Below are 13,896 nucleotides of genomic sequence, written 5' to 3'. Positions count from 1 at the left end.
GGATTTTTATATATATTATCCTCTCCTCGTAGAATTCAACTAATACTTGTTTTGCTTTTTTCTTTGTAATGTAAAGGAACATGTTCATGCTGAAGATTTCATAAAATTCAATCAATTGAGCATGAACAACAAAGTTCCCTATTCTACTATATTGAAAATATTTGAATGATAACTTAACTATATACTTTTCGAGTCATCACAAAGTTTGCTTCCTTTTCATCTAAAATGTGGTTGGAGCGATCTTGGTCTTGATGTTTCTTTTGACTTGTTTGATATTTTGAAGGAAACTTCTATAAGTTTTAGCTAATTCTTCTTCATTCACATGAATCCTTTCCATGGTCATTTTGTCAAATCGAATTTCTTCTCTCACAAATAAATTGGCATCGAATTTATAATAAAATTATCTCAACACCTTTTGTACTACCACAACATCATTAATTTGATCACCAACCTCATCCACCCTAAGAAGGAAACTACGTATGTTTTCACCCTCATGTTTTCAAGTTTGACAGGTTTAACCTTGGTACCCCTCAAAATTGTTTACTAGTTTTTCGCACATTTCTATAGCTGATTCATATTGCATCACTTTGACAAATTTCAATTCTACAAGTCCACCCAATATCGCATTCATAGCCCTAGCATTGCAATCGTAGCATTTATTACCAGCTTCATGAATTAGAGGGTTTTTTGGGTTTTGATACCCATTCAACACAATTTTCCAAGCATCCATGCCAAGTGACATAATATAAGCCTTCATTATGATTTTTCATAATTAAATTGTGTCTTATTGAATAGAGGATGTCATATTGAGAACAAACCAGCACGAATTTCCACTTTTATTGTTAGACTGTTACTGAGGAACATATATGGCTTTGATAATAATTGTTGAATACTAGGAGAGTAGCAAAATCAATGTTCTTGTTACTTCACACTATAAATGTGACAAAAGCCCTTGCTAACACGATCATTGGCCTAGGATTAGGATATGGTTGATATTAAGATGTTTTGTAAAATGCAATTAGGCCTCAAGGCCTTCACCACAATCATACTAAGGAAACAACAACCTCAATCCTTTGACCATATTTTAGGGAGGGAAATGATAACCTTAAGCTCTAAACACAACTTCTCAAGCTTAATCACCATAAACATATCGTCAATCTACCACACAAGACAATGGATGGGTTCTAAAAACTTAGCAATTATTAAAGAATGAAAATAGATGCCTTACAATTTTATTAAAAAATTATTGAGCTCAAAAAGTTTAAACCAATCTTTCAACCAACATATGATCTTCATAGTGGGCCTTTCCACCCAAAGTGGGATACAAAGGCCACAAATGAGGAAATTTGACGGGATGAATTTTTTATATGGGTTAATTTTGCATATCTTTTCTAGAACGAAGATATATATATATATATATATATATATATATATATATATATATATATATATATATATATATATATATATATATATACATATTCAAAATTACATTTTCTTTAATTAATTCACACAATATTTAAATGATGAATGTATTTTATATTAAAAATGACTGAGTTTTCCTAGAAACTATATGAAATCATTACAAATATGAATATTTTTATAAAAATATATTTTATGATTGACATTTTAAGAACTAATAAGGTTTACCAATGTTTTTACACTTAAGGTAAGTATGTCTCTTAGATTTCTCCCTATCAATGAATGTACTTTTTTGTATAAGATATGTACTTAGATTCATATAAACACACTTAGTTGGGAGACAACAAACTTAATCCCTAATTAAACCTCTATATCTCAACCTATACATATCACCTAGAAACAATGACAACAACCCTCTCCAAGATTCTTTGGCATCTGAGTTTAATATAGATGTTGTTACGAGCACTTGAACATCATGGACGCATTTCATTTTCTTGGCCATAGTCAATCAACGGAGCAAGGGCCTCTAATGTTAAATCTTGTTTCTTAGTCTCAAGCACCATGGCGGAGTCCTCCAACCACTAAATTTGATCTCTGTAGGTTATCATTTTCCTCCATGGGTGTTTTATGTGCAATGATTAGGTTGGTTGCGAACCAAGAATGGGTCTCAAGGTCAAATCAAGGTCAGGGGATAAATGCATGGTCCTTGAGCCCTAAATGATTCATCTTACTTTTAATCACCATGAAAAACTAAGACAATCTATAAAACATTCCCTTATGGGGATATTTTGACTATGATTTCATTACTAGATGGCATTATGATGTTTTGAGTTAGATAAATGGGTCTTTGAGTCTTGACAATGGTCAAGGAAGGATAACAAGGGCCTTGGGCATTGAACAAATGTTCTCAAGCTCAAGCATCATGAAATATGCATTGAAATACCACATGAGACCTTTCTATGGGATCTTTAGCCTCTAAGTGAAATATGGCTACCATTTAATTGATTTGGGTAATAGCGATGGGTCAAAGGGCCTAAACCATGGTCAAAGGGTAAAATAAAGGCCTTACATAGGAAAATTAACATTTTGGGCCTTGGGCACCATGGAAAAGGCGTTGTTATTATTAATTATTACGAGTAAAATTAAGTAAAAAACAAATGGGAAAAAACTAAAATAAAAATCAAAGTAATAGAAGTAAATATTAGTTAGCCCCGAGGGTTAGCTTAATTGGTCGAATGCTCATTGCTAAAGCACCTTTCTAATGAGACGTCATGGGGTCAATTCTCCTTGACACGTTTGGGGTTATGCTCTAGTAATAAGTCGTTGGGATGTGATCCCTTCGAGTGAATTTGCTTGGATATTTCCTAAGGGAAAAAAAATAGAAATAAATATTGGTCAAATTAAATTGGTGTTGGAGTGAATTTGCTTGGATATTTCCTAAGGAAAAAAAAATAGAAATAAATATTGGTCAAATTAAATTGGTGTTGGTATGGAATGTTGCTATTAAATGTTAAATTAGTATAAAATATTAAATTATAAGAGAAGTAAAGAGAATTAAAATAGAATTAGAATTAATAAAAGAAATTTTGGTCAAATTAATTTAAGGTTAAAATCAGATATTTTATTTTAAAAAAGGGTGTTAAAATAGAATTAAAATATTAGATTATTAAAAAGAAATTAAAATAGAATTAAAGTGAAATCAGGATTAGGTTACATTATTAAAGATGCAATTAGAAAGAAAACTAAAAAGAGGGGAAGGGGATAGGGGTGAAGGGGTAAGATTTAGGGAAGGGGATTAGAAGATGTTATATTAGAGTAGATTAAGAAAGGAGAATAGGCTAGGTTGAAAAACAAGAGGTGGGTAGAAAGAAAGGAGGCAGGGGTAGGATTGACATCAATGTTAGAAGGATTAGATTTAGAGGATAAAACAAATTAGATGTTTTTTATTGCGAGAAGATGGGATATAAGCTTTCATGGAAGCCAACTATACATTTATTATCCTCTAAATCTAATCCCCCAACCTTCTCCTTCACCATTCCCATGATCTTATTTTGTCTTCTTTGTTCCTTATTCTTTTGTTTCACAACAATTATAATAGGTTTTTGCAATATAAAAAGGAAAGAAATAATAATAATCAATTAATAAAAATTACAAGATTGTCCATGGGGTCTTGGATACAAGGTGATGAGGTGGGTTGTTAAGACACCTAAATGTTAGGTCACCAGTTCAATTCCCCATCCTATTTGGGTGTGACTTAAACATAATATAGCTTCACCATGTAAGAATTTGACTTTTAAGGCTTTGTATTATATAAGAACTCTAATGACCTTGGGAAAAAATAAAGAAATAAGACGTGTAAATAAAGAAATATGACTTGTTTTAATTTATTATTCAAATTGTATTTTAAATAAATGAATTTGGATTTGTCACTAGAAAAACCCATCAGAAAAGCTTCCAAAAAATCTCATTAAAGACAACTCAATAAATTTTATGTTTATTATGTTTTTTTAAAGTTAAATACTCTACATTAAATGAAATGAGAATTACATAAATAAAAAATCGTTGCCACTAGCATAAATTGAGAATGTTTAAGTTTCTAAAATATAATTTAAACATATAAAAACAAGATAAACATACTATTCCACTTGTAATGTTCAAATTATATTTAACCTTATGCTAATGAATACCATAATTGATAAAATTGATAAAATATAATGTTAACAACAACATGTAAACTATCATCCTATCAAATCCGGAGAACCCTTGCTGCTAAACACCCTCCCTCGACAATTTTTTTGTTATAATCAATTTTGCTATTTAGTATTAATCATTTTCAATTTGAAACTTCATTCTAATTTTTTAACTCCGATAAAAAGAAATGAAAAACTAATAATAAAAAGTCAAACTCGCCCAAAAAAATAGAACGTGATAAAAGGTCAGGTTCGCTTGAACTTTGCCCGGCCTGAGAAGATAGGAGCAGCTCCATTCATCAAAAACTTTGCCACGCCCAGGAATATTGCAGTAGCCGGGACGAGCGTTGAGCTCATGCCCTGTGCTGCGATGGCGATGAAGATTAGACAATTAATCAGGAGCATGCTACTTACCTTCACTCTGTGTACTGTTAGCTCCATTAAGTTTGCACAAATTGCTGCCTACAATTATGGAGTTGCAGTCTTTCCTTAACTTATGGAAACCAACTGCAGTAGTTTCCTTAAGTTAAGAAAAGGCAACTGCAATTACTAATTTTGTAATTAGGAGCTACTAAAGTGGTCCATCACTTTGATTCGAGTTCTCTGCCTTGATTTGTGGACATCTAACACATAGCTATGAGAAGATTGATGGAAGCTTAGCTATATGTTCATCTGTTTGGTCCCCAAGCTCATATCTCAATCCCCTTCAGTTTTACACCATCTAGCTGAGATAGCAGAGCTTGGAAGTGCCTTCAGATCAGCTGCATTCTTTTCTTTTTGCTTGGGCAGTTGGAGCGCGGTTTTTCAGAAGGAAATTGCATCAAGAGTTTCACCAATGGCTGGAGGTAATTCGTATCCCTGGGCATTAAGTTTCAACGATTCTTCTCAGATCTTTCCGCATGTAGAATCGCTGCTTAAGTTTATAAAAAGTCTTACATTTGGTATCGGAGCCATTTATTTATCTCTGCCTTGGTGCCATTAGAATACTTTGATACAGGGATTAGTTTGAAACCTGCGGTGATTTATTTACTTTTAGCTTCAGAGCATTGTACAACAGTGGTTTTCACTTTGGTCTGGACGTTCTACCATATGTATTGAATATTAGATTTTACGGTTGTCTGCGTTTCGATTTTGAAACCACTGCCTGCTATAAGATAGAACATGTGATGGTTCGATTAGTTCCCCAAAGAGATACCCATTCATTGACTTATATATGCGGAGATTAGTTCCCGCAGAGCTTTATCATGTATGCTAATATAGATCCGATCATGGATCTGCAAGGTAGCAAATTGCTACATTGAAACTGAGATTTACCTTAACATAGTAGTATGTAGGAAGATAATTAATAGCGTTAAGCTGGGTTTCTATACTTACAACCGAGTCCACACCAAAATGCCGAACCGGGGTTTTGAACGGGGTACTCACTTTCCATTGATTTTTTTTTTTCATGTTCACTAACAGAGCAACAAGAATTTCAGGCACATATGCGTTTTGAACATATACACTAAGATTAGAAATCATATCCTGTTATTTTGTTTTTGGAAATTAGTAGCCACAATAGACGAGAGTTCAGGACTGTTTCTCACAAAATAACACAGCAGCTAAATTGCTAATTTTCATAATGAGAAGGCATTTGTTCAGCACTGGCACTGTTTTAGGATTAAGAAGAGAAATCTCCCTGAAGGTTAACAACTATGGATTTTTCATGGTGCTTAATTTAAATATGCAGTAAAAAACGATATTCCAACCAAAATTTCTAAGAAACTTGGTAATATATAGACCACACCCATCTTTGAGGATTGTTGGCAGAGGCTTGAATTTCCAAATAAATTACTTTCATTGATATCCAGTGAAAGTGGAACGCGGGTTACGTTAAGCATATGAGAGAGCACGGTTTAGGCCTATATGGATCTTGCGTTCCAATATCATTTGGAACAGTTTAGGCCTATAAGGAAAAACCAACGTGAACCTAGCTATACTAATTGGCAAGCGTGCGAACTTTATTGTGTTGATTCTCAAGTAAAGCGGAGGTTTTTTGGGCATGAGTATATTCATGGAAATTTTTCCTTGGCCAGTATTTCCATAAGAATTCGTGGAATAATGCTGTTTTGGGCAGCATATTCAGCAAGGAAAGTATCCGCTTGTCGGCTGCCAGAGAAAACACGAATCAAACAGCAGCATATTAAAGGTGGTATCCAAGGAAACAGAGCTAAACTTAGCACAGATCAATGAGTTCCTATAGGGAATATGTTAGAAAACTTGGCATACTTGCCACTCAGGAACATATTTTAGTATTTCCTACACAGATACTATTCTATGATTACAGTTCGCTCTAAAAAGTTGGTTCTCGGGAAAGTACTAATGCTAGAACAAGAATAGTTACAGCCTGCATCATAGCTGTGACTTGAGGATTATCTCTTAAGACTGGGAAACTAGTTTTTGATCTTAAAATAATTATCTATGATTTGGACCCAATGGTGTATGATTTTTAGTTTGATTGATTTTAATTTTATATCGTTCCAAACCATAGAATATTAGAAAACCTCAAAACGTAGATTACGGTTCACAAAATTGAACAAAACAAACCCATACTTGCGAAGTTACCAAGGCGGTTGAATGTCAATCTTTAGACATTGAATATTATAAACACGTGACGAATCACCGCTGCGGAATGTTCTTAGCACTGAATAATGTTCTCAGCACTGCATTCGCTTCATTAAAATTTAATTTTAATTTAAATTTAAAATCTAAATTTTATTTATATTGTGACCAAAATAGCTTGTTTGCTGGTCAATTTTTGTTGTTTTATAAACTTAAGGACGGAGCCTGAAGTCAAGCCAGCTAGCCTTCGAACTACATTTGCTATGCAAGTGCAAAGTAGATCAACGCTGCTTCAGTCAATCTCCGGGTTAAGTTTATAAATTGAACAATCAATTTGTAGTCATTTTCGGTAATGCTGACTGCTTTAACCTTAATTTTGATTTTGCTGGAAAATTATTACAGTTATATGGAGTTTATTAAAATGTCATTTTGACTTACTCCTTTCAGTAAACGTTATTTTCTCTCTGGTTAAGTTTTGTTTATGCAGCAAAATAATGTCTAGTGATCCATATAATTTTAATTAATTAGAGAATAGCCACAGCATCTTTAATTAAATAAAATTATATATTTTGTTTGGTTAGATCACATAAAGATTATTTAGACATTGAATTGTAATTAATTACATTGAATATAATAAATTTTATCCTACAGGAATTTTTATTATATTTATGTAATTAATTAGGATAAAATTTCATAACCTACCCACAGGAGTTATGAATTAATAAGTTTTATCATAAAGTTTTATTGAATCTGTTTGAATTAAAAATTTAGCCCACAGGCAATTTTTATGTCATTTGATTCAATTCTTTTTAGCATGATTTACATTGAATATAATAAATTTTATCCCACAGAAATTTTTATTATATTTATGTAATTAATTAGGATAAAATTTCATAACCTACCCACAGGAGTTATGAATTAATAAGTTTTATCATAAAGTTTTATTGAATCTGTTTGAATTAAAAATTTAGCCCACAGGCAATTTTTATGTCATTTGATTCAATTCTTTTTAGCATGATTTACATTGAATATAATAAATTTTATCCCACATGAATTTTTATTATATTTGTTAGGATAAAATTTCATAACCTACCCACAGGAGTTATGAATTAATAAGTTTTATCATAAAGTTTTATTGAATCTGTTTGAATTAAAAATTTAGCCCACAGGCAATTTTTATGTCATTTGATTCAATTCTTTTTAGCATGATTTACATTGGTAAAACATGAAAGTTATTAAGCCTCAATTTTAACATAAGCATGTGATTCTTTATTTTGATGCAGCAGTACAACCTGCGAATTTCTTTGAAATTCGTTGTGACATTCCCGAACTTAAGGAAATAATCTCATTTGTTTGTTATGAATCTAATATGGTTAACGTTAATATTAACACATGGTGGATTGATTCTGGATCAACAATTCACATTTCGAATTCCTTGCAAGGTTTGCAAAACCTAAGGAAGCCAGTGGGAAGTGAGCAAAGCATCTTATCAGGAAACAAGATGGGCTCGCATGTGGAAGCTATAGGAACATGTTATTTAACTTTAAGTAGTGGTTTTGTTTTGGAATTAGAAAAGACCTTTTATGTTCCAAGTTTTTCTAGAAACTTGATCTCAGTTTCAAGGCTTGTACCTTTTGGATATTCCTTAAACTTTTCAGAAAAATCTTTCAGTCTATTCTATAAATCTGATTATGTTGGGAATGGTATTTTGTCTAATGGTCTTTACTGCATTAATTTACAAAACAATGTCACATATGATTCAATGCATGTTCACACTGGCACTAAACGATGTGTTATTAATGAAGATTCCTCTAAATTATGGCACCGGAGACTAGGTCATATCTCCATAGATAGAATTAATGGAGATCTAGAGGAAGAGGTTTACATGAAACAACCTGAAGGATTCCCCTCTAGTGATGGTGAGCAATTGGTTTGTAAGCTCAAGAAGTCATTATATGGTTTAAAACAAGCATCCCGCCAATGGTATTTGAAATTCCATAATGTAATTTCTTCTTTTGGTTTTGTAGAAAACATTATGGATCAATGTATATACCTGAAGGTTAGTGGGAGTAAAATTTGTTTTCTTGTTTTATATGTGGATGACCTTTTGCTAGCAACCAATGATAAGGGTTTGCTACATGAGGTGAAACAATTCCTCTCTAAGAATTTTGATATGAAGGATATGGGTGAGGCATCTTATGTCATTGGCATTAAGATCCATAGAGACAGATTTCGAGGCATCTTGGGTCTGTCCCAGGAAACCTATATTAATAAAATTTTAGAGAGATTTCGGATCAAGGATTGTTCACCAAGTGTAGCTCCCATTGTGAAGGGTGATAGGTTCAATTTGAACCAATGCCCGAAGAACGACTTTGAAAGGGAACAAATGAAGAACATTCCATATGCTTCTGTTGTCGAAAGCTTAATGTATGCTCAAGTCTGCACAAGACCTGACATTGCATTTGTTGTGGGAATGTAGGGACGATATCAGAGTGATCCAGGTTTAGACCACTGGAGAGCTGCAAAGAATGTTATGAGGTACCTTGAAGGAACCAAAGACTACATGCTTAAGTATAGACGGACGGACAACTTGGAAGTAATTGGCTACTCAGATTTTGACTTCGCTGGATGTGTTGATTCACGCAAATCAACATCAGGATACTTTTTTATGATGGCCGGTGGAGTTGTATCATGCAATAGTGCCAAGAAGAACTTGATTGCCACTTCCACTATGGAAGCCGAGTTCGTCTCCTATTTTGAGGCTACTTTACATGGTGTATGGCTTAGGAATTTCATTTCTGGGCTTAGAATTATGGATTCTATATCTAATCCATTGAGAATATATTGTGATAATTCAGCTGCTGTTTTTATGGCTAAAAACAATAAAAGTGGGAGTCGAAATAAACACATCGACATTAAGTATTTAGCTATAAGGGAACGTGTTAAAGAAAAGAAAGTGGTCATTGAGCACGTCAGCACTGAGTTAATGATCGTTGATCCTTTGACTAAGGGCATGCCACCGTTTAAATTCAAGGATCATGTATTGAATATGGGACTTGGTTCCATTATGTAGTTTTTCATTGTATGGACAATGTTATTTTAATGAAATTCTTAATTATTGTGATGTTTTTTCTCATATTTATGTGCACCTTAAGTTGATTTGAGAAAATTCATTTAAGAAGGACCAAGAATAAACATAAGGTTTATTCATTAAGAAATTGTTGCCACATAAATTATAATAAGAATAAATACATAGTAATACATGGAAGATAATACTCATCATTAGAGGACTTATCGCCATGATTCATGTATCTATTACTTAATACAGATTATCAATGGTTTTTAAGTTGAGACATTAAGTTTGGAAGTATGGACCAAGTGGGAGAATGTTAGCTCCATTAAGTTTGCACAAATTGTTGCCTACAATTATGGAGTTGCAGTCTTTTCTTAACTTATGGAAACCAACTGCAGTAGTTTCCTTAAGTTAAGAAAAGGCAACTGCAATTACTAATTTTGTAATTAGGAGCTACTAAAGTGGTCCATCACTTTGATTCGAGTTCTCTGCCTTGATTTGTGGACATCTAACACATGGCTATGAGAAGCTTGATGGAAGCTTAGCTATATGTTCATCTGTTTGGTCCCCAAGCTCATATCTCAATCCCCTTCAGTTTTACACCATCTAGCTGAGATAGCAAAGCTTGGAAGTGCCTTCAGATCAGCTGCATTCTTTTCCTTTTGCTTGGGCAGTTGGAGCACGGTTTTTCAGAAGGAAATTGCATCAAGAGTTTCACCAATGGCTGGAGGTAATTCGTATCCCTGGGCATTAAGTTTCAACGATTCTTTTCAGATCTTTCCGCATGTAGAATCGCTGCTTAAGTTTATAAAAAGTCTTACATGTACGTGTCTGCAGCTCTCAGTCGGTCAATATATAAATTATACTGCTGAGGTTTTTAATGGGTCCGGTTATGGAACTAGCCAGTATACAAACGGTAGCCCCTTCCAGCCTCATCTAAACCAGGTTCTGGAATCATTGGTGACCGACGTTTTCACGACTGGATTCAATACCTCTAGTGTTGAGGGCCAAAACAGCAGCAGTTCTGTTTATGGGCTTCTATAGTGCACGGGAGATTGAAATTCCTCTTTCTGCCAACACTGCACATCAACGATAAAAACACAGCTGGTTCAGAAATGTCAAAACAATACTTCTGGATTTATTTAGCTAGACGACTGCTTCTTACATTATGACGATCATTATTTTTACAATTATAGTGCTCAGGGTATCCAGCCTTATGGTTGTGATTGCAGCCCGGATATCAGTGACCAGTCAGAGACGTTCCACTCTGTTGTTTTAAAGGTGCTCTCGAATATTATCGAAACAGTTGTGGGGAGTCCCAACCTTTTTGCTGCACATGTATTCGATGAGGATTCTTCGCCTTCGAAGCGAATCTACAACTTAGCCCAGTGTTGGAGAGATCTGTCCCAAGCGAGCTGCGAGTCTTGCTTATCTGCTCTCTCAAATATAATATTTAATCAGTCAAATATATGGGGATGCCGAAACGGATCATTTGGAGCACAAGTCCATACTATGGGCTGCAAACTGCGTTACGAGACTTATTAGTTTTTATTCACTCTGCCCTCATCATCCGGTATGTTCCTTCACGTAGTTTACATTCTACATTGTACATTTTGGTGAAATCAAACATGAGGCCCAATTTAATGCTAACACTTCGTGTGCAGACAACACTCTTACTCCTTTCCCCTCGCCACCGGCTGCATCATCCGGTATCCTTCACATATTTTACAATGATAAGAATAAACTAGTTTCGTACATTTTGGTGAAATTAAATTTAATGGTGAGGCTTTGTGTGAAAATTGGCAGAAGGCAAAAAACGTAATGTGCTTGCGATAACTCTGGGCGTAGTAGCCGCTACGGTTGGATTAATTGCAGCCATAGGCCTTTTTTGTTTTCGCCCAAAACGTTGGGAACGGATTTCTCGAACCAGAGGTTTCTAAACTGCTCAATCATTCAATTGTATATGGTGAACTTTTCACCTATTTTATTAAGATAAATAGACATATGTAATTGTTCCGACAGGTGAGAAAGGAAGAACTAGCTTATCGCCTTCTATGGCGAATCTGGCGCTCATTTTCAAATACGATACTCTAAGGCGAGCTACCTCCGATTTTAAAGCAGAAAACAAACTTGGTGAAGGAGGGTTTGGATCTGTCTTCAAGGTGAGGGCCTACGATCATTGCCTTCCATTCAATTACATACTAGTGGGTAGCAGGTCCAAGTCAGTTTTTTTTTCTCGGCAAAAAGTGAAAGCTTAATTTTATTATTAGAAATAAAATTTAGTTCTTCAGATATATGTCCAGTATGTATTCGTAGATCTGTCCAAAAATTGGTACATGGCCATCCAAAAAACTGTTACAGGAATAGATATGCAGGTTTACTGTGTAATCTATCCCCAAAAAAATAGAATTACATATAAACATGCTGATAGAAATAAATGTTGTTTTAATCTGATTTATGTGCATCCACTTAAGAAGTCCATAGCAAAAAGTCTAAACATCTGATGCATCTGGTGGAGAATACAAATAATTTTCAATTTCTTTGACCTTCAGGGGGTTCTACCTGATGGCAGAGAGGTTGCAATTAAACGGCTGAACATAGGTTCAAGGCAAGGAGACAATGAATTTCTGAATGAGGCAAATCTCATCACTCGTGTTTAGCACAGGAATCTAGTGAGATTGCTTGGTTGCTCTGTTAAAAGATCAGAAAGGCTGCTAGTTTACGAATACCTCCACAACAGTAGCCTCGACAAGATTATATTCGGTCTGTTTTCGCTTGTTCTTTAACTGCTTATTCTCTGCATGAATCCTGGAATCTAGTTTGTGCACGTAGCTTGGTAATTCATTTACTGTCTGTGATGCAATAATTGTAGATACAACAAAACGGCATTTACTTAATTGGAGAGAGAGGTATGAAATCATTGTTGGAACTGCGCGCGGGCTTGCCTATCTTCACGAGGAGTTTGAGATTCGAATCATCCACAGACATATCAAAGCAAGCAATATTTTACTAGACAATAAATACCGACCAAAAATAGCAGACTTTGGGTTAGCCAAACTATTTGGAGAAGATGAAAGCCACGTTAGCACTAGAGTTGCAGGAACTCGGTAAGAGTTCAATCTCTTCATCTTCCAAACTTTTTTTAAGAGGGTTAACTTGATGAACCTATTAATTGGAGATTTGATTGTCCTTAACATTGTGCAGTGGTTACATTGCGCCTGAGTCCTTACGCAGACAGTTGACAGAGAAAGCAGATGTATTCAGCTTTGGAGTGCTTCTACTCGAGATTATCAGTGGAAGAAAGAACTACAGTTTCCCTCAACACGTGGAGTTTCTAATTGAAGCTGTATGGCTCTTGTACTGGATCTCAAGATCCCTTTTTGAAGTAGAAATTTTCTAAAAATGTCCATGCAATTATGATTTCTTGGTAACTAATGTTTTATGTTTTGTCGACATTGCTCAATTACCAGACATGGAGACTGTATAAAGCAGAGAGAGCATTAGAAGTTATGGACCCCACATTGGAGGGCAGTTGCTTGTGGGAAGAAGAGAAAAGAGTGATTACAACGCGCACTGAAGCAGGCGCAACGTTGAGGCCTTCAATGTCGCAGGTGGTGTCGATGCTGACAGGTGAGCAACAGCATATTCCTTTGCCCACAAGGCCTGCTTTCGTAGATGAGGAGAGTGTATTGGCTGAACGTCGTAAAGTTACTCCTCGTCGAGACCCTAACAACACGTCAAGCAACAGTGAGTCGTTGGAAGTAGGCACCTATGGTAGCACATTTTCTCATGTCCACTCCGCAGGTGGTAATCTCTCATTAACCACTATGGAGCCAAGGTGAAAATAAGGTGACACCCTGTTATTATGTTTATCTCATGCGTAGATGTGATATTGGTTTTGAGACAGTTAAGCACGTCAAACACCCTGTTTGGTTTCATAGATTCATTATGATGAGATAGAGAGAGTTTAATGATATAGATTCATTATCGCATGTGATGTTCGACTCCATATGACTAGGGATTGAGTATCTTATTCTCATCTTTCTTTTATGTTTTTTTTTTCACAAATTTTCAAGGTAGTTCATAGTATTCGAGACATCTAGAAGCACT

The 13,896-nt window shown here is 34.8% G+C and overlaps 1 protein-coding gene across 1 annotated transcript; it reads left to right on the top strand.

The window, feature by feature from the left end:
• The first annotated feature begins 3,584 nt into the window (after positions 1–3,584).
• Positions 3,585–13,628, top strand: LOC149217533 (cysteine-rich receptor-like protein kinase 2). The gene is made up of 11 exons (XM_089390258.1): positions 3,585–3,611; positions 4,363–4,542; positions 10,624–10,812; positions 10,933–11,289; positions 11,378–11,495; positions 11,593–11,718; positions 11,809–11,948; positions 12,339–12,422; positions 12,619–12,893; positions 12,991–13,132; positions 13,257–13,628. Exons 1-11 carry the CDS (start codon positions 3,585–3,587, stop codon positions 13,626–13,628), a joined length of 2,010 nt encoding a protein of 669 aa, XP_089246384.1.
• Positions 13,629–13,896: the final 268 nt, after the last annotated feature.

The sequence above is a fragment of the Pinus tabuliformis genome, chromosome 1_1 (assembly GCF_031772625.1).
Source record: "Pinus tabuliformis cultivar Carrire ecotype Pingquan chromosome 1_1, CPIR1, whole genome shotgun sequence".
Classification (NCBI taxonomy): domain Eukaryota; kingdom Viridiplantae; phylum Streptophyta; class Pinopsida; order Pinales; family Pinaceae; genus Pinus; species Pinus tabuliformis.
The sequence above is the reverse complement of the archived record's forward strand: the minus strand, read 5'-3'. Positions and strand labels throughout refer to the sequence as shown.

Coding starts and splice junctions, on each gene's coding strand:
- LOC149217533 (XM_089390258.1), top strand. CDS start 3,585: ATGGGGTCTTGGATACAAGGTGATGAG. Junction 12,423..12,618: donor ACAATGAATTTCTGAATGAG/GCAAATCTCATC, acceptor TTGTGCACGTAG/CTTGGTAATTCATTTACTGT. Junction 13,133..13,256: donor TGGAGTTTCTAATTGAAGCT/GTATGGCTCTTG, acceptor CTCAATTACCAG/ACATGGAGACTGTATAAAGC.